General features: G+C 46.1%; 1 protein-coding gene across 1 annotated transcript in view; it reads right to left on the bottom strand.

Annotated features, from left to right (window-relative positions):
• Positions 1-27,358, bottom strand: part of LOC119965058 (dedicator of cytokinesis protein 2-like) — a 759,716-nt gene that overhangs the window by 599,732 nt on the left and 132,626 nt on the right. Inside the window, exons 12-13 of the mRNA XM_038795299.1 lie at positions 19,601-19,680; positions 3,287-3,412 (exon numbers count right to left, since the gene is read on the bottom strand). Coding sequence (XP_038651227.1) covers positions 3,287-3,412; positions 19,601-19,680 — 206 coding nt within the window. The remainder of the gene's footprint in view (positions 1-3,286; positions 3,413-19,600; positions 19,681-27,358) is intronic.

The following is a 27,358-nucleotide window of genomic DNA, read 5'->3' as shown; positions in this document are numbered from 1 at the left end:
CCCTTGAAAGAGTTTGGAGCCTTCTCGGGCTACAAAGTCAACCTGAGCAAAAGTGAGATCTTCCCAGTGAACCTGCAAGAGAGGGGGCAGAGCTGGAGGGACTGCCATTTAAACAGGCCCGCAACAAATTCCACTACCTGGGGAACCAAATCGCCCATGAGTGGACATGGACCCACAAATGGAACCTGACCAGCCTGGTGGAGGAAGGTAAAAATGATGAACCCAAGGATCCAAAAAAGTGAAAAAGCCCTGCAAAGAACGAAAAGCACGTGGGGCTTTATACCTCCCAAACCTGCAATATAACCACTGGGCAGCAACAGCAGAAAGAGTAAAGGGATGGATAAAGGAACCGGAGGCTGAATGGGTAAGAATGGAGGAGAGCTCCTGCACGGGGACATCCCTCCAGGCCCTGGCCAAGGCAGTAGTCCCATCCCCACCGATTAAATACTCAACGAGCACAGTGGTGAGAGCCACACTCTGGTCATGGAACCAGCTAAGACAGCACTTCGATCGAACCAAAATGTTCATCAAAGCCCCCACCTGAAACAACCACAGGTTCGTTCCAGCCAAAATGGATGCCACCTTGAAAAGGTGGAGACAGGATGTTGGGGGGGCGGGGGGGGGGGGGGGGGGGGGGTCACTGACAGTTAGGGACCTCTACACAGACAACAGACTGACAACACGAGAGGAACTGACAGAGAATTTCCAACTAAAAAGGAGAAACAAATTAAGATACATGCAAATTAAAAACTTCCTTGGAAGGGGAAACTGTGAGGACCTGTAGGGGCAACTACTGAGAAAGGCAAGATCACCACTGGATGAGACAAGAGAAAAATGGGAGGAGGAGTTTGGGTTTGAAATAGGGTGGAGACTCTGGAGCGAAGCACTTCACAGGGTCAGCTCCACCTCTACTTCACAAGACTAATCCTAATGCAGCTGAAAGTGGTACACCAAGCACACTTAACTAGAGCCTCAATGAGTAGCTTCCTCCCAGAGTTGGAGGACAAATGTGAACGGTGCCAGAAAGACCAAGCCAACCATGTCCACATGTGCTGGTCATTCTCCAGACTTGTTGGGTTTTGGAGGAAACAAAGAGGCATGGAACCCAATCAATTCCTACGCGAGCAACCTATCACGAAGCAGCATACGTAGCACTCCGCTACCACAATCGGTCCATATTTGATGAACCAACAAACAAAGGAGACATGCCAGATAGCAAGAAGAGGAGGGGGATCTGGAAGAAAGAGGGAGTTGGAATTAGGAGGTCAAGTCAAAGCTAGGCACTTGTAAAAAAATGTGAATTATAATCGAGGTACATAGCTTCTGTGTATGTTCACTTTCATTTTTGTTTTGTATAAAAAGAAAATTCCTAATAAAAACATTTTTTAAAACTATATAGTTCATATCACATTTACTCCCCTATTGTCTATATTCTTTATTAATGCTGTCTGACCTTTTGTGTATTATGTTAGACTCAATTATAATAGCCTTTTATTTGAGAAGTAAAACTAACTTTAAATTTACTTTTAATTCTATTGTTAGACGTTAGACAGTGCGGAGCTTGAGTACTGTTATAAACTGAAGCGTGCTATTGAAGCTTTTCATCTTGTTTCCATGGAGATTGCAGCAGGCAACAGTTATTCCCAATGTTTTGTTAAATTCAAACCAGGCACATTGATTGATCAAGGTGTTTCCATAAAGAATTCCCCATGTCAATCTCAAGTGTAAAAGAATTACTCTCCCAACCAATCATCCATCGAGCTCGCAAGACGCCACATATATTCACACAAAGGGCCCTGTCCTTTGTAAACAAAAAGAACATGTCCAGACATTACGCTTTTTTCAACTCAATAAAAGCTTGGAGGACAGTGCTTCCCTCGTGCATTCTCCATGGCAACACCTTTGACCAATCATAATCCATTTGCCAGCCAATCATACCTCCTTTCTCCTGCAGTTTAAATTGTTGTTGCCTTTGAAATTTGGTATTCTTCGGTCTGGAAAGGCAAGGTGAAAGCTTTGACAGTGTGACTCTTCTTACATCATGTAATTGCTTAAAGTGGGCTTGTCTTTCACCAGGAATCGTGTGACAGAAGTGATAAAGGATCTTATTTTTAAGGTATATATTTGACCATAAATGAGCTTTCTCCATAAAGAGGATGTTAACTCTCGTCTTTTAGGGTGGAATCTTACTGCCATCATTTTTAAAAGTTGGTCCCGACCCTGCTGGTTTCTGAGGTTCAATTAATGGCAGCCTCCAGAAGCCCAGCCCAATTGAGGGTGGTGGGTGAACTGAATAGTCAGGAGGGCCAACGTGAGTTCCTAATACTCCAGGTGGTTGGCAACCCTATCAGGCAAGGGGGTATGCTGCTGTAGGTGGGGGACCGACAGGGCGCTTCAGGATGGAGGCACTTGCTGGAGATTTTTAAAGGTATGAAATTAAACTGTGGCCATAGCTAGTGGGATATCCATGAGGGGCAGCTGTGGCCCTCTGGCACCTGCTGTTCCAGGGTGAGAAGTTAAAGGCAGCCTCACTGACATCACCACTGCCTCCCACCCCCAAACTCAGCCTGCTGCCTCCAGGGATGTGATGGGCTTCAGCCTGGTAAAATCCCAGCGACTCACCAAAATGGCACTACATTTGATACCCACCATTGCCAAGCAGTTGCCTAATGTCAGCCTCACCCCGCCTCCAGCAAAATCGCTCAGCTGTTCTCCTCAATGTGCACATTTGAAAACGTTCCCACCCTCCTGCCTTCCAAGCTGCCTCCACTTGGCTTATAACATTCCACCCTCAGTGTTTCTACGTGCTGTTTGTGATTAATGACCGCTATTAGAGAAGGATTTTTGTGAAAAAATTATTGGATTTCAAACTCTAAGCTTGAGTCAATACTTTGGTCTTATCCATTGGGAGAGGTTTAATGAGAGGATTGAAACATTAAGTTTGAGCAATCAAACTCTAACCCCATTCATGACAATTTAAACTTCAAAAAATCTAAATCAAGCCAACACTGAAGCTTCCACAAAAACCAAGAAGTAACATTCAAAAGTCAGAGTACAATACCTTCATGGACATTTTAATTTCGACTTAACTACATATTAGAGCGCAGTCGGCTGTTATGTTCAAGGTCTGTTCCTTTTTGCACTCCTGTGGACCAAGAGGAGCAGGGATGCACCTCCTGTGCCACTCGCAGAAGCCTTCAGCTATCTCCAGGTACTCTAGCCCCTGCAACAACCCAAGTCCAACCGCAGAGTATAAATCAGGAGCGACAACCCATGTAAAACATACCTGGCATGATGATCTCTGGAAATCCCAACTTCCTGGCCACCACTGTGGTCCTGTCCACTAGATGCGGATAATCCTTTCTAATCTGGGGCACATCCCCCACCAACATTTTCATTGTAACCCATAGACCTGTAAAATGAAATGTGAATAGTATTTAGTATTTTTTCCATATGTACCCGTAGGAGACCGTGAAGATCTACGCAGTTGTATCTGACAGAGGCTATGTGGCTCACAGTGTTTGTACCTGAGGAAGCCTGTGCATTTCTAGAGATTTACACTTGATGGGGGCTATGCATTTGCAGATGTATCTACTGGAGGGGACCCATGGAGGTTCTTATGTTATCATCATTGTGCATCTTAGATGGGATTGTTTGTGGCATGCATTTACAGTTACTGTCGGAGGCAAGACTTGGTAAACTTTAACGTTTATCTAACATCATACCGACTATTTACAATGCAGACTGAGCACGAGTCTCTACATAGAACTATCTCTCTCCATGTTCTGTCATTAAGTGATCTTATGCCATTGATGATGCAGACTATGGCCAGGATTCTTCGTTGTGAGTCTGCCCGGCTACCACTGGATTGGTTTGGATTTGTTTATTGTCACATGTACCAAGGTACAGTGAAAAGTATTTTTCTGCAATCAGCTCAACAGATCATTAAGTACATGAAAAGAAAAGGAAATAAAAGAAAATACATAATAGGGCAACACAAGGTACACAATGCAATTAGATAACACCGATATCGGGTGAAGAATACAGGGGTGTAGTGTTAATTAGGTTAGTCCATAAGAGAGTCGTTTAGGAGTCTGTTAACAGTGGGGCAGAAGCTGTTTTTGAATCTGTTCGTGCGTGTTCTCAGACTTTTGTATCTCCTGCCCGATGGGAGAATTTGGAAGAGTGAGTAGGCCCGGTGGGAGGGGTCTTTGATAATGCTGCCCACTTTCCCCAGGCAGTGGGAGGTGCAGATGGAGTCAATGGATGGGAGGCAGGTTCATGTTGTGGACTGGGCTGTATTCACGACCCTCTGAAGTTTCTTGCAGTCTTGAGCCGAGAAGTTGCCATACCAGATGGTGATGCAGCCAGATAGGATGCTTTCTATAGTGCATCTGTAAAAGTTGGTAAGAGTTAATGTGGACATGCCGAATTTCCTTAGTTTCCTGAGGGAGTATAGGCACTGTTGTGCTTTCTTGATGGTAGTGTCGACATACATGGGTGGACCAGAACAGATTTTTGGTGATGTGCACCCCTAGGAATTTGAAACTGCTAACCATCTCCACCTCAGCCCCGTTGATGCTGACAGGGGTGTGTACAGTACTTTGCTTCCTGAAGTCAATGACCAACTCTTTAGTTTAGCTGGCATTGAGGGAGAGATTATTGTTGCTGCACCACTCCACTTGGTTTTCAATCTCCCTCTGCTAGCAGGACAGACAATTTGGTGTGTCAGTCGGTGACGGCAGGATTCTCTACTCCCACCGCCAGTTAATGGGATTTTCCATTGAAACCACCCCATGCTGCTCAGCAACGCATGGGCGGGTCTACGCCGCCAGCGGGATCTGAGAATCCCACCACCAGCAAACAGCTGGAGAATTCTGGTCGATACATTTACATATTTAACATTAACCCTTTATACTACACTTCTGATGTATTTAGATATTTGGTAACTAAATAAAGTTTATGGGGTATTTGTAGTCAGTGTAATGCCCCTTACATTGGTAATGTTACTTTAAGTGTGTCCTGGGATTGCTGGCGCTGTTGATTGCTAATCTTCATGTATTGCTCATTCAAGAGGGAATGAGCTAAAACCACTCGGACAGTAAGTGCAGAATTGCAAAGAGTAAAGAACCCAACTTCTAAAACTGGTTAATAAAACGCACACGGCAGGTCTCGCATCATTTGTGGAGTGAGAAACACCACCAGTCGATGATATTCCACCACATGCAAGGTATTTGATCTGAAACATTAACTTTGTCTCTCTGGCTGCAGATGCTGCTGGAGTATTGTTAGCATTTCGTTTCAATTTCAGATTTTCAGTTTGTGCAACATTTTACTTCTGTTCTAAAGCTTGTCCGCACTGTGTAATTTATCAATATATCTCCATAAAGAAATCATGAATGCACTGATGTTATCTTGGACGCACTTGTTTAAATGTGAAATTGTAATGTAAATCCCTGCACTGTCCTAATCATGCAGTAAATATGTAATTTTAGTTGAAGATTGTTTTCATACTGAAATATTTGAAAAAATACTTAACACCTGACTGCAACTTATGATGTGATCATTTTGATGTGTGCATTTTTTTAAATACATATCTGCCCAGAATCTGGTTCCTTTAACAATTTCACAGCTGGCATTGTCTTTTTCTAACCATTTCAGAGACATTAGTATGGAGCATTAAGACAGTTGTAATTTGATTCTGGGTGAGATTGTGCAACTCTATATTGTCTATAATGGAAAATGGTTAATGATAAATATATGCACAATTTTCAATTACTGTCTGGCTTATTTCAATGTTATTAAGTGGATCAGTTTTGCTACATAGAACAGCATTTCAATTAGCCAAGCAGGAAAGTTTGTGGCTTGGCCCACCCGCCTTGGGGGGGAAATGTGCCCACAAAGGAGGAATCTTCATTTCGGAGGGATAGATACAAGCTGCAGTTGGATTAACAAACACAAAAAAAAGAGTTTGAAGGCACCTACACGACCAGCCGAGTGCTGAAGTAATGTTTTAATAGGCATGCCTCAATGCTGTGATATAGCATCCTAGTCAAAATAAAAACACACCAAGCTATGTCCCCACCCAACCCCCCATAGCCTGTTATGCCCCCAATGCCAAGCTATGGAATTGTTGTGCTCATTAGTCCACTATACACTGTATAGAACCAATGAATCTTGCAGTGACAATAGGTTGCATGATCAAAAAGCTATAAAAATAGGTGGGTGGAGGGCCATAGCTTGGCATAGGGGGTCATTTGTTTTACACAAGGTTAAGCGGTTTCAAATGCCTGCAGCTTCTGTCATTGATACTTTAAAGGATATGGATGATAGACACTTTTATTGGACTGTAGTGAAATCATTTTTTTAACATAGTGAAAAGTATTAATCAATGACTGGTTGAGAGCATAGTTTTACGTAGGGGGCATAAGGGATCATGAGGGGGATCAAGAGCCATAGCTTGGCATAGGGAGAATGAGGAGGATGTTTTTAACTCGCTTTCTAAAAAGTCCCCTCATTGAAACTATAGTCCCTGACTCCTCTGAGCTGCAATGAAACACAGCTCATCAAAAACCTGGCCCAACTCCGTGCAAATTACTGAGGACTATGGCATGCCAATCCCCACCATGAAGCCAACCAAGGCAGAACTGCAGGGTGCAGGCTCATGACTTGAATGAGCCTGCACCCTTAAAAGGCACTCCTGAAAATCACACAGCCTGAGAATGCGGTCACGCCCCCCTAACCCACGCAAGGCACCCCATGCCCAATTGCCACTGTGCATAAAATGCCAGCTTGACACATCATGTCCGATAAATGACGGGATATCCCGCTTTCGGGATCTACGTGGCTCGCCATGCCTCGTGAGATCTAACGCAATCTTGCGAGACATCGCGCTGTGAAGCCCACCTATTTTGGGCGGGATCACCTTTTGACAAATCTGCATATTCAAGTCAGAAAGCTAGTCTCACTTCAATATTCAGTTTCCTGAGGTAACCAAGACGTTGGGATCTATCCCCTTCACTTTAGCGACCTCGGGCGAGCGCCTTTCAGCATTGCTGAAATGGGGACCAGACGTAATGGCACTCATGGGGGGTCTCCCATTGGATTGGAGGCCCCTTGATGCATGCTCTCTGGGCAAGGTGGTATGCTGGCACTGCTGGTGCCATCAGGCCACCTTACCACTGCCACCCTGGCACCCTGGCAGTGCCACCTGGGTGCCAGCCTGTCACTGTCAAGGTGCCCAGCTGGCACTGTCAAGGTGCCCAGGTGGCCTTGCCAGCTGGCAGAGGTATTTCCAGGGTGCCAGGCTGGCACTACTAAAGTGTCAAGCTGGCATTTTATGCACAGTGGCAATTGGGCATGGGCTGCTTTTCGGGCGCAGGGTGGCCGGTAGATCACGCCCAATATCAGATCTTAGAATTTTCGACAAATCACCCATTCTTTCCCACAATCCCTTTGCCCCACAATTGGTGGCCAATGTTTCAATCATCTGGGTCCTAAGCTCTAGAATTTCTTCCTCAAATGTCTTTCCCTCGATCTCCTTGAAGAGGCTGCTTTATATAGACTCTCTTTGAATGAGCTTCTGGACATTTGATCCAGCATTTCCTTCTTTGGTTCACCATAAATCTATATCTCACTGCACTCCACTCCTGAGAAGCACCTTGGGCTGATTTACTGCACGAAAGGCACTGCATAAATGCAAGTAGTTTGTTGTCAGCGGGATTAAACTAGTTCAGTGCCCTCAAAGGATCACTAAGAGTTGTGAATATTTTTGCTTTTCCCCTTTCCCTCCTCCATCCTCACCCCCACGCCCTGCAGTCCTCAGCAGAGGCCAATTGCCTTATCACCTTTGACAAAGAATCATCCAGACTCGAAACATTAGCTCTGTTCTCTCTCCTCACAGATGTTGTCAGACCTGCTGAGAAAGTGCAGCATTTTCTATTTGTGCCCCATTACCTTTGAGGGAGGGATCTCAGTGCAGAGTTGAGATGGTTACCTTTCGACTGGGTTTGGTCAGGAAGCATTCTGACTGGTACCATTGCTCCCTCAGCCAGACAGGGGAGGTGTGGAAAGAGCTGGAGCCAGCCACGAGCAGTGCGCTGTCGTAGCAAGGACAAATTGGTTTCATAGATCATGGAAAGCCGACCAGAAAGAATGTGCTTTCACCTTGAATGTCTGTAAAGGCGGGCAGGGCACTAAACATGACTGCTTTCGGAAGAGAGTTCATTTAAATGACAGATAGTTTTCTGTGGGGTGGCACAGACACTGAAACAGACACCTTGAGTGTCAGGTCACACCAGAAGAACCAGACAATTGTTTTGACAGCTCAGTTCCAATATTGATGCATGCAGTTGTGTTTTATCATTTCAGCAAAGCAATCTCAGAGAAATTAGAAAGTGGGCCATTGTGCATCTATATTTTGGTAAACCAACTGATGGATCATTTTTCTCCCCTTCTCGTTTCTCTCTCTCTCTTTCCACAGGTTGTTTCCTTACATTTGATGAGAAAGACTTACATTTAAATAGCACTTTACATGACTATCAGACATCTGAAAACACTTGAGTAAATGATGTATTTTTAATAGATAGTTGCTGTTGTAATATAGAAAATGTGCTTGCCAATTCACTTTTTGCAAGCTCTTACAACTAGCAATGCGATAATCATAGAATCATAGGATTTTCAGTGCAGAAGGAGGCCACTCGGCCCATCGAGTCTGCACCGGCTCTTGGGAAGAGCACCCCACTTAATCCCACACCTCCCCCCATCCCCATAACCCAGTAACCCCGCTTAACCTAAGGGCAATTTAGCATGGCCAATCCACCTAACCTGCACATCTTTGGACTGTGGGAGGAAACCCGAGCACCCGAAAGAAACCCACGCAGACACGGGGAGAATGTGCAGACGCCGCACAGACAGTGACCCAAGCCCGGAATCGAACCTAGGACCTTGGAGCTGTGAAGCAACTGTGCTAACCACTGTGCTACAGTGCTGCCCGGTAATGGCCAGATCATTTTTTTGTGAAGCTGATTAAAGGATAAATATTGGCCAGGGCTCTGTATGATAGAAGGCTCATTACATTGTGGAAGCTTTTAATGGTTGCAGGGGAAAACTAGGCTTATAAATAATGTTAAATAGTAATTATAAGACTAACTCCTGCAAATGAGTTAACAGAAGATGACTGGTTAATGGCCAGGCAATAACTGGTTAAAGGCCAGACAACAATTAGTTCTTTTTCCAGGTTTGTGACATTTTTACTATAAATATTGTGTAAAATTGTTTGCTTAAAACTCAAAGTAAGATCATGGCTTGATGAAATGAAACTGATGATTGCTGCTTACTTAGAACGCCATTGACTAGGTACAAATTCAGCAATTTGTAAACACTCTGAAGTAATGGTGTAACAAAAAGTCATCCAGACCCGAAACATTAGCTCCCTTTTCTTTCCACAGATGCTGTGAGGTTTGCTGAGATTGTACAATATTTTCTATTTTTGTTTCAGATTCCAGCATCTGCAGCAACTTGCTTTTATCTTAAGTAATGGTTGCTTGGTAGAACTGGGGACAAATGGGAGAGGTGGAAGTGCCATCTATTGTAGAAAACTGCACAGACACTGGAACAGATGGAGATCGCTGAAGCAAGCAAATCTAGGAGGAGAATGGCCAAACCTGTTGTCAGGATCTTCCTGCTCTAGCTAGCTCTAGGTGCTCTGGCATGGTAACATAGTCGTTGGCACTGTTGCTTAACAGCGCCAGGTTCCCAGATTTGATTCCCGGATTGGGTCTGCACGTTCTCCCTGTGTCTGCGTGGGTTTCCTCCAGGTGCTCCAGTTTCCTCCAACAGGTCCCAAAAGACATGGGCCGGGATTTTCCCCTACCCGGCGGGGTGGGGGGTCCCGGTGTAGCGGAGTGTCGCCAACCACTCTGGCGTCGGGCTTCCCCAAAGGTGCGGAATTCTCTGCACCTTTGGGGGCTAGGCCCGCGCCGGAGTGGTTGGCGCCCGTCGGCTGGCATCGGGGCTGGCCGAAAGGCCTTCGCCGGTTCGCGCATGTGCCGGTGCGTCAGCTGCCGCTGACGTCACCACCGGCGCATGCGCGGTAGTGGGGTTCTTTTCCGCCTCCGCCATGGTGGAGGCCATGGCGGTGGCGGAAGAAAAATAGTGCCCCCACAGCTCGCCCACCGAACGGTGGGCCCCGATCGCGAGCCAGGCCACCGTGGGGGCACCCCCCGGGGTCCGATCGCCCCGCGCCCCCCCCAGATCCCCGGGGGCCCGCTCGCACCGCCAATGCCGCCGCCACCAGAGGTGGTTGAATCCACGGCAGTGGGAGAGGCCTCTCAGCAGCGGGACTTTGGCCCATCGCGGGCCGGAGAATCGCCGCAGGGGGCTCCCGACGGCACGGAGGGCACGCCGATCGGCGCGGCACGATTCCTGCCCCCGCCAATTCCCGGGTGGCGAAGAATTCCGGCCACGGTGGGGGCGGGATTTTCGCCGGTCCTGGGCGATTTTCCAACCCTGCGGGGGGTCAGAGAATTTCACCCATTGTGTTGGTTGAATTGGACATTCTGAACTCCCCCTCTGTGTACCCGAACAGGTGCCAGAGTTTGGCATCTAGGAATTTCTCACAGTAACGTCATTGCAGTGTTAATGTAAGCCTACTTGTGACAATAAAGATTTTTATTATAGGGGTGGTTGCCGGGAGTAAAAATGAGCTCATCGTGGAAAGTGGCTATCAGAGAAAGCAGTCCATCATTAAGTGCTACATGGCAGGGCGGGGAGCAGAGATATATTTAAACATAGAATTTGTTAAGCTCGAAGCCATCGCTGCAGCTGGATAAGGAACAGGGATAACCTGGTCCGCTATCTGAACAGAGAAACGGATCGACAAATCGATCCTGTCTGTTCCTCACAGAAACAAAATAACTAAAGAATGGGGTGAGCAGTTACGGGCGTCAGTTTTATTGAACTGTCTGTAACAGAAATCTAACAATAAAGTGCCTTTGTTTTGGATAAAGTCTCGAGTTTTGGATCATTGATGTCCAGGGTAAATCAGCAGACCCAGGAGGTAGAAACAGCCTACACTCCCAGGGACAATCCTGTTGCACTTCTTCAAACAGTACCATGGGATCTCTTAAATTCTCCTGAGAGAGCAGGCCATGACTTAACATCTCTTCCAAAAGGCAGCAACTCCAACAGTTCTGCACTGGATTGTCAGCCTTGAATTTCGTGTTTAAGTTTAGGAATGGGACTTGAACCCAGCTGTTGTGACTGAGAATAAAGAAAGTGACTGAGACAAAGTTGACATTTACTTCCTTCACATTAATCACCTCACTCCAAGCAAGAATTAGGTTAGGTGAGAATGATGATTTGAAGCTTCATTTCAAACGGGGGAAGGTTTCTAGTCAGGTTCCCCAGAGGTCAGTGTTGGGACCCTTGCCTTCCCTGAAGTATACTAATGACCTTGGCCATGGTGTACAGGGGACAATGAATAGTGTGCGGATGAAATGAAACCTGGAATATTGTGCACTGTGAGGTGGTTAGTGTAGAATCTCAAAGGGACATAGAAAGTTGGTGAAATGGGAGAACAAATAGCAGATGTAGTTCGATGCAGAGAAATGGGAGGTGATTATTTTTGGCAGGAAGAACATGGGGAGACAATATAAAATAAAGGGGTTGGAGGAGTAGAGGGACCTACATGTGTGTGTGCATAAATCTTTGAAAGTGCCGAGACTGATTGAGAGCACGATTAATAAAACATACAGAATCCTGGGTGTTATAAAAGAGGCTAGCGTACAAGAGGAAGGAGGCTTTGTTGAATTTGTATAAGTCACTAGATCAACCTCAGCAAGTGTATTGCATTCAGGTCTGGGCACTGCACTTTAGGAAGGATGGGATGGCATTAGTGAGGGTCCAGAAAAGATTCAAGAGAATGATTTCATGGATGAGAAAATAAGGTTGAGAGGAGGTTTGACAGAGATATTCAAAATCGTGAGGGGTCTGGACAGAGTAGATAGGGATAAATTATTCCCACTTGTGACAGAATCGAGAACCAAAGGGCACAGATATAATTAATTGCCATTAAAAAGCAAAAGTGATGTTAGGATGAGACATGAAGGCTCAGTTAGGGCACTTGAGAGTTACAAGTTAGCCAGGAAGGACCTAAAGGGAGAGTTAAGAAGAGCGAGGAGAGGACACGAAAAGTCGTTGGCGGATAGGATCAAGGAAAACCCTAAGGCTTTCTATAGGTATATCAGGAACAAAAGAATGACTCGAGTAAGATTAGGGCCAATCAAGGATAGTAGTGGAATGTTGTGTGTGGAATCAGAGGAGATAGGGGAAGCGTTAAATGGATATTTTTTGTCAGTGTTTACACTGGAGAAAGACAATGTTGTTGAGGAGAACACTCAGGTTCAGTCGACCAGGCTAGATGGAATTGAGGTTCAAAAGGAGGAGGTGTTAGCAATTTTGGAAAATGTCAACATAGATAAGTCCCCTGGGCCAGATGGGATTTATCCTAGGATTCTCTGGGAAGCTAGGGAGGAGATTGCAGAGCCTTTGTCCTTGATCTTTATGTCGTCTTTGTCGACAGGAATAGTGCCGGAAGACTGGAGGATAGCAAATGTTGTCCCCTTGTTCAAGAAGGGGAGTAGAGACAACCCTGGTAATTATAGACCTGTGAGCCTTACTTCGGTTGTGGGTAAAATGTTGGAAAAGGTTATAAGAGATAGGGTTTATAATCATCTTGAAAAGAACAAGTTGATTAGCGATAGTCAACACGGTTTTGTGAAGGGTAGGTCATGCCTCACAAACCTTATTGAGTTTTTTGAGAAGGTGACCAAACAGGTGGATCAGGGTAAAGCTGTTGATGTGGTGTATATGGATTTCAGTAAGGCGTTTGATAAGGTTCCCCACGGTAGGCTATTGCAGAAAATAAGGAAGTATGGAATTGAAGGTGATTTAGCGGTTTGGATCAGTAATTGGCTAGCTGAAAGAAGACGGAGGGTGGTGGTTGATGGCAAATGTTCATCCTGGAGTTCAGTTACTAGTGGTGTACCGCAAGGATCTGTTTTGGGGCCACTGCTGTTTGTCATTTTTATAAATGACCTGGAAGAGGGTGTAGAAGGATGGGTTAGTAAATTTGCAGATGACACGAAGGTCGGTGGAGTTGTGGATAGTGCTGAAGGATGTTATAGGATACAGAGGGACATAGATAAGCTGCAGAGCTGGGCTGAGAGGTGGCAGATGGAGTTTAATGCGGAAAAGTGTGAGGTGGTTCACTTTGGAAGGAGTAACAGGAATGCAGAGTACTGGGCTAATGGCAAGATTCTTGGCAGTGTAGATGAACAGAGAGATCTCGGCATCCAGGTACATAAATCCCTGAAAGTTGCCACGCAGGTTAATAGGGCTGTTAAGAAGGCATATGGTGTGCTAGCCTTTATAAGCAGGGGGATTGAGTTTCGGAACCACAAGGTCATGTTGCAGCTGTACATAACTCTGGTGCGGCCGCACCTGGAGTACTGCGTGCAGTTCTGGTCACCACATTATAGGAAGGATGTGGAAGCTTTGGAAAGGGTTCAGAGGAGATTTACTAGGATGTTGCCTGGTATGGAGGGAAGATCTTACGAGGAAAGGCTCAGGGAATTGAGGTTGTTTTCGTTAGAGAGGAGAAGGCTGAGAGGTGACTTAATAGAGACATACAAGATAGTCAGAGGGTTAGATAGGGTGGACAGTGAGAGTCTTTTTCCTCGGATGGTGATGACCAACACGAGGGGACATAGCTTTAAATTGAGGGGTGATAGATATAGGACAGATGTCAGAGGCAGTTTCTTTACTCAGAGAGTAGTAGGGGTGTGGAACGCCCTGCCTGCAACAGTAGTAGACTCGCCAACTTTAAGGGCATTTAAGTGGTCACTGGATAGACATATGGATGAAAATGGAATAGTGTAGGTCAGATAGGCTTCAGATGGTTTCACAGGTCGGCGTAACATCGAGGGCCGAAGGGCCCGTACTGCGCTGTAGTGTTCTATGTTCTATGTTCTATGATAGGACAAACTTTACTTATGAAGGAGTGGTTCACATTTGAAATGCACTGCCTTAGAATGTTTGCAGAGGCAGGGCCAACTGAAGCATTTAAAAGAGGAAATTAAACTATTATTTGTAAAGGAAGAATGTGCAGGTTTACAGGGAGAAGACAAGAGAATGGTACCAGGTGAGTTTCTCTTTGGAGAGCTGGTGCAGACATGATGGGCTAAATAGCCTCCTTCTGCGCCATTACAATTCTGTGATTGATTCTGTGACTTGAAGGTGAAGTTAAAAAAAAGGGAAAGATTTGAGAAACTGTGGCTACAACTGTGAGACAAAGGACTGAGTCAGTTAAAATATTGAGAGAATGAAGGATGAAGCAATAAACAAACTTAAACTGAAGAACAGCTTATTTATTTTAATTACAGAGCGAGCTTGATAATTCCTCATTACGAGAGCAGTGGAGTCCGTTAATAGAAAAGAAAAAATTGCAAAGAGATTTATCATTGTGCCTCTATGGTAGAACGAGCAACACTTTAATTGGCAAATTAAGTCCAAGACTGACTGAACACAGCAAGTTCAACAACAATCAATTGCATTTGCCATATATACTCATGTAAAAGGCATTCTCATGTAGAAGCTGACCCCATGATTTGTGACCTAAAGAAAATGTAATTTTTTCATATTCTGCTTGTAAAAGTCAGCCCCAGTTTTTCAGGAATCGTCACCCAAAAATATAATCATAGAAATGTTAATGATTTGATTTCACTGAAAATGTATATAGTTTGCAATGTTATAAAATGAATAAATGATTTGATATGAGTTCTTTGGGGCAGCATGGTAGCATGGTGGTTAGCATAAATGCTTCACAGCTCCAGGGTCCCAGGTTCGATTCCCGGCTGGGTCACTGTCTGTGTGGAGTCTGCACGTCCTCCCCGTGTGTGCGTGGGTTTCCTCCGGGTGCTCCGGTTTCCTCCCACAGTCCAAAGATGTGCGGGTTAGGTGGATTGGCCATGCTAAATTGCCTGTAGTGTAAGGTTAATGGGGGGATTGTTGGGTTGCGGGTATAGGGTGGATACGTGGGTTTGAGTAGGGTGATCATTGCTCGGCACAACATCGAGGGCTGAAGGGCCTGTTCTGTGCTGTACTGTTCTATGTTCTTTAGTGTTGGTTTTAATTTCACTCCATTGCATGTGTTTTTACTGGACTTCACTTGGAACCAATTCAAGCACACGGGTCAACCTCTGGAAATGTAAAGATCAACTCCATGACCTTTGGCCTAACAATAATGTCTCAAGAATTTAACTTTTACTCAAATAAAGATGGCAAAAATGCCTCAATCTTAACAGGGAGTCAGGGAAGCAAGAGAGGGAGATGTGGGAACCAAAGCTGCATTTGGGAAACCCGGAATAGTAGCTTTCCCTCAGGTCTTGGCAGGAATCCGTTTCCTGGCTGCAATCCATCAAGTCTGACAGTCCAAGTGGCTGACTGTCAGAGCGGATGGCTGCCTTCGACAACAGGTTGTGGCCGGAGAGTGAAGGGGGAGAAAGGGAATGAGGGATCAGAGGATGAGAGTGGCTTCAATGAGGGAGCCAGAGAGATTGGGATTGGCAAGCGATGGGGGTTGTTGGAAGGAAATGCAATCAGGGTTGCAGTGTGGCATTGACAGAGGGAATCAGGGCGAAAGTGCTCTAACAGAAGAGGCCAAAAAAAGATTAAGGAAAAAGGGAAGCAGATGATACAGAGCCAGTGGAGGACAGGAGGGTGGGTATTGATTGAGGCAAGAGGAGATTGTGGGTCATAACTAAAATCTACTCAGCATCGGATTGTGGGGGAATGGAGTTAGGGTTTCAATCGCAAATATCTGAGGTACACAACCCCACTAAGCTATTTAGGCGAGTCATCCACTTTCTGGGACTGGGTTTGCTGCCACCACCATGATTCTGCCTTCATTAAGATCTGCCTTTAACTAGGATGTGTGGAATATTAATTGTCCTGATCCTATTCAGCTCATCCCTCTCACATCTTTCTCTAGTTCATCAATGACTATCAGTATAATTTTCTGCTCTTGCACTGAGCTGGAAAATGTCATCAACTTTGCTCCCAATTGACGAACTGACAAAGAAATTTCGACTAGCTGGGAGGAACGAGCTACGGTACCTGCAACTCAAAAACTTCCTACGAAAGGAGACAAGGACCACCGCCACGACAGACACTACTGGAAGACCTACTGGACGCAAGTATCCTAGAGAAAGGGAACTGTAGCGACATGTATGACCGACTGGTAGAAAGGGACGACATCGTACTGGACGCATCAAGAATGAAATGGGAGGACGACCTGGGGATGGAGATAGGGTGGGGACTCTGGAGCGAAGCACTGCATAGGGTCAACTCCACCTCCACGTGCACAAGGCTCGGCCTGACGCAACTAAAAGTGGTACATAGAGCCCACTTAACAAGAAACCGTATGAGTAGGTTCTTTCCGGAGGTGGAGGACAAATGTGAACGGTGCCAAAGAGGCCCGGCCAACCACGCCCACATGTTCTGGTCTTGCCCCAGACTTGTGGAGTACTGGACAGCCTTCTTCGAGGCTATGTCCAAAGTGGTGGGGGTGAGGGTGGAGCCATGCCCGATAGTGGCGGTCTTCGGGGTTTCAGACCAGCCAGATCTATTCCTGGGGAGGAGGGCGGACGCCCTTGCCTTTGCCTCCCTGATTGCCCGCCGTAGAATCCTGTTTGGCTGGCGGTCAGCAGCACCGCCCAGAGCTGCAGACTGGCTGTCCGACCTCTCGGAATCTTTCCAAATGGAGAAAATCAAATTCGCCATCAGAGGGTCAGACGACGGCTTCCACAGAACGTGGGAGCCATTCATGCAATTGTTCTGGGACCTGTTTGTGGCCAACGAACAAGAGGAAGAATAGTCGGGTGGCCAAGAATCAGGGGAAAATGGACGGGAATCGGGGGAAGGTAGCCGGGGGGAGGGGGTACGGGTTCGTTATGGGGGTTTGATGGCAAGCTAAGGCCCAAAACCAAACAATAAATAAATGCCTATAAACATGTGCCTTGGCCATATTAGGGAATGTAAAATATGTATGCCGGCTAAAGGGGGCGGCCACAATTGTTATTATGAAGATGCTTACCTATAAATATACATGTTAATTTTTGCATGTGTTTTTTTTCCTTCTCTAATGATTTGTAATATGTTGTATATATAATATGAAAACTCAATAAAAAAACATTTTTAAAAAAAACTTTGCTCCCAATTTACATCATCCCCACACCTACCGTCATCCATCTCTAATTCTTTCTTTCCCTCTCCTCAATTTTCTATCTCAGTTCCTGGGGTAGGCTATCGAATTATATCCACACCCACAGCTCTCCTGTCTACACTCCCTCCTGCCCCACTTGTTGCAAGATCTCTATTTCATTCTCACAGTTTCTCTGCTCTCACCCCTTCCACCCTCTCCCACTGGTCAAATCTGGCGGTAGCAAAAGCATGTTTGAGGGTTTCAGCATTGGTGCTGTGACAAGGACAGAGGCGGACACTATTTCAAGTGGGTGTAGGGGAGTTTGGTGAAAGCAGAAGAATTGGGGAAGCTCAATTCAAGGTCCAATAGAATGCCGAACAAAATAGAAACAGAAAATGCTGGATGAACTCAGCAGATCTGGCAGCGTCTGTGGAGAATGACAGTTAACGTTTCAGATCTAAATGATCCTTCTACAGAATGCTGAGCTGTCTAGTTCACACTCAAACAGTGGCCATGGGGGTTAACAGAATGAATGTCTTGGAACAGGTTGGGGCCAAAGACAAATGTTTAATGGGCATGATTTGTTGAAGAACTCCAAAGATTCTGTTGCAAATATTCCAATTGTTTATAGGATGCATATCCTTTCATGGGATGTAAGGCTGCATTTGTTGAACATCCCTAATTTTCCTTAAACAGAGTGGCTTTCTTGGCCATTTAAGAGTCAACCACATTGTTGTTGGTCTGGAGTGACATGGAGGCCTGACTGGGACACAGGGTGGCACAGTGGTTACCACTGCTGCCTCACAGCGCCAAGGACCCAGGTTCAATTTCAGCCTTGAGTGACTGTCTGGAGTTTGTATGTTCTCCCCGTGTCTACGTGGGTTTCCTCTGGGTTCTTTGGTTTCCTCACACAGTCCAAAGATGTGCAGGTTAGGTGGATTGGCCATGCTAAATTGCCCGTAGTGTAAGGTTAATGGGGGGATTGTTGGGTTACGGGTATACGGGTTACGTGGGTTTAAGTAGGGTGATCATTGCTCGGCACAACATCGAGGGCCGAAGGGCCTGTTCTGTGCTGTACTGTTCTATGTTCTATATGCACATTAGGTGGATTGGCTATGCTACAATTGCCCCTTAGTGTCCAAGAGTGTGCAGGTTAGGTGGGGTTACGGGGATGGGACAGGGGAGTGAGCCTAGTTAGGGTGCTCTTTCAGAGGGTTGGTGCAGACTTGATGGGCCAAATGGCCTCTTTCTGCACTGTAGGGATTCCATGGGTAAGGATGGTAGATTTCCATTCCTTAAGGACATTAATGAACCAGATGAGTTTTTATAACAATCCATGATAGTTTCATGGTCACTAGATTTATATTCCAGATTTTATTAATTGCATTTAAATTTTACCAGCTGCCGTGGTGGAATTTAGACCAGAGCATTAGCCTGGGCCGATGGATTATTAGTTCAATGCCATTACCACAACACCACTGTTTCCCATTTGGCTGATCCTTACGTTTCCGATATTTCTAATATGAAAGCTTTAACAATGTGGATGTCAATGCAGAGTGACAGTAGGACCCTTTCAGAGCAATGCAACATCCTCAATATGGCCTACCAAATAATCAGACTTATGAAACTTTCAAAGTGGTCATTTCATCAGACTTTGCTGCTGACACAATCTCACTGGATAGAAAAACAGGTCAGGGATAGGACAAGACCCAATTCTTCAACAGCACTGTGAGTGCGCCTACACCACAGGAACCGCAGAAATTCAAGAAGGCAGCTCGCCCCTATCTTCTCGAGGGCAAGTAGAGATAGGCAACAAATGCACGGTCGAGTCAGTGATGCCCATATCCTGAGCAAATTAAAAACAAATACCACTTGTCTCAGTTTCACCCTGTCCCCCATAAGTTATAAGTTCAATTTCCGCTCTCAGGTGTGTACATAAAATTCAGGCCAGCACCCAAATGGAAGACCAAGAACCTTTGGATGAGACAAGAAACCAGGGTCCCATTTGTCTGCTCGGATGATATGAAATGATCCACAGTCCAGAAAATCCTCCTCTATGCTAGATTATGTTTGTACCTCAGCTAATGCCACCAAAAGCAGACTAAGTGATCAGCGATCCTGTGAGCTTTTGCTGTGTGAACCCTGCTAGGATTGTCCATAATGCAAGAGCCTCTACATTTCATATTCACTCATATCAAACACTCTGATTTTTCTGAGAAATACAAGGAAGTGCTATACAATATTTAAAAATGAACAGCAAATTTTAATATTCGACTTTAACATGACGGGCAAATAGGAAAGGAAGAGAGATCCAGTAAAAATGATTAAAAGGATTACCTTGACCCTTTTCATCTCCTGTTTTGGTAGAAATAACTCTATTAAGCAGAGAATGCAGAAAATCATTCTCTGCCACAAACCTGCAATAAATAATATAATTAAAGTTATTGAAATGTCAAGGCTACAGCTTACGATGGTCAAAATAATGTGTTGGCACAAAGGATTGGATATGAAGATGTCAGCGAGCATCATTCTGACTTACAAACTGTACAAAGTATGACAAATAAAAAGTAATGAGTGAGTAAAGTATAATTGTGTGAATTATTCATAACTAAGGGCATTTGAGAATGAAGGGTCAGACTTGCTACATTTTGTTTCTGCTGGAATTTGGATCGTCAAATCAAGTTAGACCATATTTGAAAGGCATCCTCCCCCCCCCCCCCCCCCCCCCCCCCCCAACCTTCAATTGTACTGTCACATCGTCCATGTTTAATCCTTGCAGTAATCATTCAATGATGGTGGCTACAATACCCAAAATCCTCTGCACAGTTGAAAACGCTCTACACGTTGCTTGTTTTTAATCAGTTCAAAGGAACGTTGAGGCTCTGCTGCTTGCTGATGGTGCCACCTAAGCTAAACAAAAGGACAACATTTCCTTCTAAATGTTTCCTTCCATTAACCATTCAGGAGATTACCCTTTAAGTCTGTCAGATCTTCATTAGAATACGAGACTGGGATGGTGGTTTGCATCCTTGATGTTGTTCTGCTTCTTTACTTCTGGATCCTGTTTTTGCACACTTTCTCTGTGGCTTATAAATGTCTTTATTTCCATCACCATAACTCCAATCATCTCAGGTTAATATCACTTCAATCAGTTAATGGTCATCTCCTATTTTCCATTTACAGACTTTACAAATCATTCCTACTCTTTTTGAGTTACACTGACTTAAATTTCTGTTGTCACTATTCAGACAGTAACTGGGTGGAGCCAATCGCCTGTGCATTGCAGAAACAATCTGATTTACATTACCATCCAGTCAGTAAAGTTAAAAACCGACCAACTGGTATATATTTAGTGCTTTGGTTGGTTGAATTTCTATTCTACAATCTGAATTCCTGTTTCTGCCAAGGGAAATTCAAAACCTGAAGGACAAGTAATTCAAACAAAATATAATGAGGATATGTGTGTATACATGAGGATTAAATAATTTATGCTGAAGAAGTCAGGCGGACTTGAGATCTTTCCAGAGATGCTGCCAGACCTGATGAGTTTATCCAGCATTTTCTGTTTTTATTTTGAATAAAATTGGAAACTCCACTTACGACATGAGCCATCACAGGAGTAACAAGTTCAATTTTAAATATTGCAAAAGCACCATTTTAATAAATTTAATCGTGGCAGTTTGACTGTTGGTAGAATGACCAACACGGAGTCAGAAGGTTGCGAGTTCACTCCAGGGCTTGCATAGGTAACAAACGGCACCTTACCACAGTGCTGAGGGAGTGCTGCACCTTCACTACATTTTAGAGGTATTGACTGCCTGTGTAAATAGGTGTAGAAGATCTATGGGATTCCAGGAAGATCAGGGTGTTTTCTCTGTGCACTGAAAACATTGCTCTCTCAACAAACTCCACAAGAACCAAATGATCATTTATATAATTTGCTTTGCATGGGATAGTACTGTAAACAAACTGAATACTGCATTTACCCACATAACAAAGTCACTTTGAAAGTAATCCTTGAGTATGCTACTTTGGAATGTACTGAAGATTATGTTATGTGTTATATAAATGCTAATTTGTTCTGGTTTTCTTTTCTCATTGTGAGTGGAGAGATGCTTGACTGCTCTTTTAACAGTGAAAAATTAGTTATTACAGCAATGAGCCTTACTTAGCTAACTGGGGATACTCTGCAGTATAATTTCTAATTAGAATTGAATAACTCACTGTTTCATGATTACATATAATGAACAATGTGTCGACATGAAGGAGACTCAAAAAATATTTCCGGAAAGCTGTTTTGCATTTCTTGATGTGGACAAATTTCGGGAGATATACAAATACATCATTTCCCTTGGTTGGTCACTTTAAAAGTTTGGTTTATAACCTCATCAGCATGCCAGGAAGGTTTCCTGTTCTTGCGATTCCAAGTAAAATTATTGAAAGATTCTGATGGATTTCACTAGATAAAGGGGCCAAAGCGAATGGTCACAAGGTGACAGCTGCGTCCATAAGACATAGGAGAAGAAGTAGGTCATTCGGCCCATCGAGTCTGCGCCACCATTCAATGAGTTCATAAGACCATAAGGAACAGGAGTGGGCCATTCGGCCCCTCAAGCCGGCTCCACCATTCTGTCATGACTGATCTAATCTGACAACCCGAACAAATATCAACCAAAAGGAAACTTTACACTTGATTTCTTACTCATTGGGGCATAATTAGCAAAAGCGTTTGAAGCAATCTTGTTCACCCTATCCAAAACTTTTTTTTTAAATAAATGTTTTTATTGGGTTTTTGAACAAAGTATATTTACCGTTATGTACACAGAATAAGCAATATATATATACACACACATATATAGAAGAGAAGGGCACACCCAAACATGCCAAAAAAAAAGTAACAATAAAAAGTAAAATAAAAAGATAAAATAGAATAACTGGTAGGGTATTGCGCACCAGCTCAACAGCAGCAACTCTGTACAACTGGCAAAATTATTTACAACACATACGTAGGCAATTGTTTGTGGGGGGGGGGGGGGGGAGACTGGGGAGGTAAATATACATTTGGGTGCCGGAGAAACAATTACAGAGGGCAATACTCGTATGGGTTTGCTGTTGGTGTTGTTGCTTGCTTCTCCCGGACGGATCTCGCTGCCGTTGTCGTCTCGCGCTCACCTCCACTTCAGCCGTTCCTCCCATATTTCGCCTGTATTCTCCCTGTTCTCTGTTCCTGGAGATGCCAAATGTGTTATCGCATCCCATGCCTTCCTTCCGGCTATCCTTTCCCTGCCTTTCCCCCCCCCCCCCCCCCCCCCACCTCCCTGGTTCTGGACTGGAACTGGAACAAGTGGGTGAATGGCTCCCATGTTCCGTGGAAGCCATCATCTGACCCTTGGATGGCGAATTTGATTTTCTCCATTTGGAGAGATTCCGAGAGGTCGAACAGCCAGTTTACAGCTTTGGCTGGTGCTGCTGACTGCCAGCCGAACAGGATTCTATGGCGGGCAATCAGGGAGGCAAAGGCAAGGGCGTCCGCCCTCCTCCCCAGGAATAGTTCTGGCTGGTCTGAAACCCCGAAGACAGACACTTTTGGGCGTGGCTCCACCCTCATCCCCACCACTTTGGACATAGCCTCGAAGAAGGCTGTCCAGTACCCCGCAAGTCTGGGGCAAGACCAGGACATGTGGGCGTGGTTGGCCGGGCCTCCTTGGCACCGTTCACATCTATCCTCCACCTCTGGTAAGAACCTACTCATACGGGTTCTTGTTAAGTGGGCTCTATGTACCACTTTTAGCTGCATCAGGCTGAGCCTTGCGCACGTAGAGATGGTGTTGACCCTGTGCAGTGCTTCGCTCCAGAGTCCACACCCTATTTCAATTCCCATGTCCTCCTCCCATTTCTTTCTTGTTGCGTTCAGTACGGTGTCGGCCCTCTCTACCAGTCGATCATACATGTCACTACAATTTCCTTTATCTAGTATGCTTGCATCCAGTAACTCTTCCAGTAATGTCTGTTGTGGCGGTTGTGGGTACGTCCTTGTCTCCTTTCGTAGGAAGTTTTTGAGTTGTAGATACCTTAAGCTCATTCTACCTGGCTAGCTGGAATTTCTCTGTCATTTCATCCAGTGTTGCGATCCTGCCGTCCGTGTATAGGTCCCTGACTGTCAGTGAACCTCCGTCCTGCCCCCACCTTTTGAAGTTGGCGTGAGTCAGCGCTGGTGTGAACCTATGGTTGTTGCAGATGGGAGCCTTGTCCGACATTTTGGCCAGGCCAAATTGCTGCCATAGTTGGTTCCAGGACTGGAGGGTGGCTGTCACCACTGGGCTGCTGGAGTGTTTTTTGGATGGGAATGGGAGTGCTGCCATGGCGAGGGCCCGGAGCGAGGTCCCCTTGCAGGAGGCCTCCTCCGCACGCACCCACTCGGCCTCTGGCTCCTTGATCCATCCTCTTATTCGCTCGGCCATCGCCGCCCAGTGGTAGAATTGTAGGTTTGGGAACGCTTGCCCCCCACCCTGGATTTTGTTTTTTGTAAGACCTTCTTAGGGATCCTAGCATCCCCCCCCCCCCCCTCACCTCCCAAATACAAACACCATGATTAGCTTGTCCAGTGTTTTGAAAAAGGCCTTGGGGATGTAGATCAGAATAGATCTCAGTAGGAAGAGGACCTGGGCAGTACGTTCATTTTGATCGTCTGGACTCTCCCCGCGAGGGAGAGTGGGAGTGTGTTCCATCTTTGCAGGTCCTTTCTTACTTCCTTCGTCAGACTGGTGAGGTTCCATTTGTGGATCCCTTTCCAGTCATGGGCTATTTGAATCCCCAGGTAACGGAATTTGTGCCGGGCTTGTTTAAACGGCAGTCCCGTTAGTGGGGTCGGGTGCTTTTTGGCACCGCCTTTTTGGTCCCAATCTTTTGGCGCCGTTTTTTTGGCGCTCAGTTGTTATGGCGCTCATTTTTTTGGCCCACCACGGTTTGGCGCCAAAGCATGTAAATAAATGGATTAAATTAAACTAGGATAAAAATACGAAACCTTTATTCTGTAAGAAAATTTAGGTTTATCTTTCTTACTTAAAATACTTTCAGTCATTTCTGCAAACTTTACTGATTCTCATAAATTTTTATGAGAATCAGTAAAGTAAAATTAGACTTAACTACTTTTAAATTTTTAGAGTAAAATTCTGAGAGTATGTTGCGCTACAGAACTAGGTGGAATTTTGGTGGAACTAGGTACAAAAGTACATTTAAAATGTTGGTTTTAGAAGTGGTTATTAAGTAGGTAATTAAGATCCGGCGCCAAATCGTTGAATGCCAAAACAATCGGCGCCAAACCAATTCAGCGGCAAAAAAACGGCGCCAAAAGATCGGCGCCAAAATGGCGGGGCCAAATGGTACCATTCCCCCGTTAGTGCCCCCCCCCCCCCCTACTTGTGTGTGTACCGGGAAGATCTCGCTTTTGCTCATGTTGAGTTTGTAGCCCGAGTAGGCTCCAAACTCTTTCAGGAGCGCGATGGTTCCGTCCATGCTGCTTTGTGGGTCCGAGATGTAGAGGAGCAGGTCATCTACATAGAGTGAGACTCTGTGCTCTCTGCCGCCCCTTCAGATCCCCCTCCAGTTTTTTGCTGCTCTGAGAACGATTGCTAGCGGTTCGATCGCTGGAGCAAACAGCAGTGGAAACTGTGGGCATCCTTGCCTGGTGCCCCTGTGCAGCTGGACGTATCGGGCGTTGGTGTTGTTGGTCCGTACACTCGCCATGGGAGCGTTGTATAGGAGCCTTACCCAGGAGGTGAACCCTGTTCCAAGCCCAAACCGCTCCAGTACCTCTATGAGGTATTTCCATTCGACTCTGTCGAAGACCTTTTCTGCGTCTAGGGAGACGATCACCTCTGGTGTTCTCTCCCCGGAGGGGGTCATTATCACGTTCAGCAGGCGCCTGATATTCGAGGTAAGCTGTCTATCTTTGACAAAGCCCGTCTGGTCCTCTGTGATCACCTCAGGTACACAGTCTTCTAGCCTTTTGGCTTGGGTTTTGGCCAGTATTTTGGCATCTGCGTTCAGCAGTGAGATGGGTCTGTATGACCCACATTCCATTGGGTCTTTGTCTTTCTTAGGTATCAGCGAGAGTGAGGCCTGTGCTAGCGTGGGTGGCAGTGTGCCCCTAGCTAGCGAGTCTGTGAACATCTCCCACAGGTGCGGGGCCAGTGCTGTTGCAAATCTTTTATAGAAATCCGCCGGGAACCCGTTTGGTCCAGGCGCCTTCCCCGCCTGCATGGAGCTAATGCTGTCCATGATCTCTCCCAGTGCTAGTGGTGCTTCCAGGTCCATGCCCACTCCCACGACTGGAATGTCCAGTCCATCAAGGAACCGTTTCATCCCGGACATTGACGGCTCTGAGGTGTGCAGCCCTTCGGAGAAGGCTTTGAAGGTTTTGCTGATCTTTTCTGGTTCTGTTTCTAATGTGCCTCTGGTACCCCTGATTTGTGCAATTTCTCTGGTGGCTGCCTGCTTTCTCAGCTGGTGTGCCAACAGGTGGCTTGGCTTTGTCTCCGTATTTGTATAGGATCCCACGTGCCTGGCGGAGTTGATGCACTGCTTTCCTGGTGAAGAGCAGATCAAAGTTTCTTTGTAGTTCTTTCCTCTCCACCAGGAGCTCTACGGTCGGGGCATCGGAGTATATACGGTCTACCTCCAGTATGGAGTCGACCAGCTTCTGCCTAGCCACCCTTTCCTCCCTATTTCTTTGCGCTTTGAAAACGATGATTTCCCCTCTTAGTACGGCCTTTAGCGCTTCCCAGAATGTGGAGGGTGAGACCTCCCCGTTCTGATTGTTCTCCGTGTACTCTGCTACGGCCCGCGATATCTTTTCGTTGAAGGCCTTGTCAGCTAGTAGGGCAATGTCCAACCTCCATGTGGGGCGTTGGGCCCTGCCCGTCTCTAGCCGCATGTCCATGTAATGTGGAGCGTGGTATGATATCACAATTGCGGAGCATTCCACTTTGTCTATCCCTGGAAGCACCGTTTTCTCCACCACAAAGAAGTCAATTCTGGTGTATACGTTGTGTACTGGGGAGAAGAAAGAGAATTCTTTCTCCCCTGGGTGAGTGAACCTCCAGGGGTCCATCGCTCTCATCTGCTCCATAAAGTGACTGAGCTCCCTTGCCATGCTTGAGATTTTCCCCGTTTTGGGGTTTGATCTGTCTGTCGTTGGATCCTGGACACAGTTGAAGTCCCCCCCCATGATTAGTCGGTGCGTCGCTATGTCAGGGATTTCTGCCATGGTCTTCTTGATGAAGCTCATGTCGTCCCAGTTGGGTGCATACACGTTAACTAGTACTACCGGCGCCCCATCCAGGGCCGCGCTGACCATCACGTACCGCCTTCCTGGGTTCGTAATCGTCTGTGTCGCCCTGAACATCGTCCTCTTGCTCATCAGTATTGTCACCCACCTGGCCCTTGTCCCACCCAGCCCTTTCTTACCCGCAGTCGGTCCTGCTCTCTCAGGTCTGTCTCTTGGAGGAAGACTATGTCGGCCCTCATATTTCTTAGGTGGGTGAGGACTCTGGATCTTTTCACTGGGCCGTTGAGTCCCCTTACGTTCCAGGTGACTATCCTGGTGGGGAGCTTCTGTCACCTCATTCCGGTGGGATTGACCATACTTACCTGGTGGACGCGCCCCTGCACTCCAGGGTTTCCCTTTGTTAGGTGGCCGTCCAGGATGGCCGCTGTCGATGCTCTCTCCATGCGGTCGGGTCCCTGCGCTCCGGGGTTTCCCTTTGTCCCGGGGGCACCCGACATGACCGCCTACTGTGTGTCCGCCACGCGGGTCGCCCCCTGCACTCTGGGGTCTCCCTTCGCCCAGAGACCGTACTGGGTGGGTGCTTGCAGCAATTTCTTGTTTCGAGCCCTTGGTCGTGGCACTTTGTAGCCCTATTGCTATTCCTTTTCTAGCCTTATTTGTCCCTCCTTCCCTGTATCCCCCCTCCCCGGTCTCTCCTGTTTCCCCCCCTCTCCCGTATACCCCTCCTTTGTCCCTCTTTCCCCTGTTCCTATCCCTTTTTGCTCTCCCGCCTCTGTTAAGTGGTCCCCCTCTCGGGAGTTACTGTC

The sequence above is a fragment of the Scyliorhinus canicula genome, chromosome 4 (assembly GCF_902713615.1).
Source record: "Scyliorhinus canicula chromosome 4, sScyCan1.1, whole genome shotgun sequence".
Taxonomy (NCBI): Eukaryota; Metazoa; Chordata; class Chondrichthyes; order Carcharhiniformes; family Scyliorhinidae; genus Scyliorhinus; species Scyliorhinus canicula.
The sequence above is the reverse complement of the archived record's forward strand: the minus strand, read 5'-3'. Positions and strand labels throughout refer to the sequence as shown.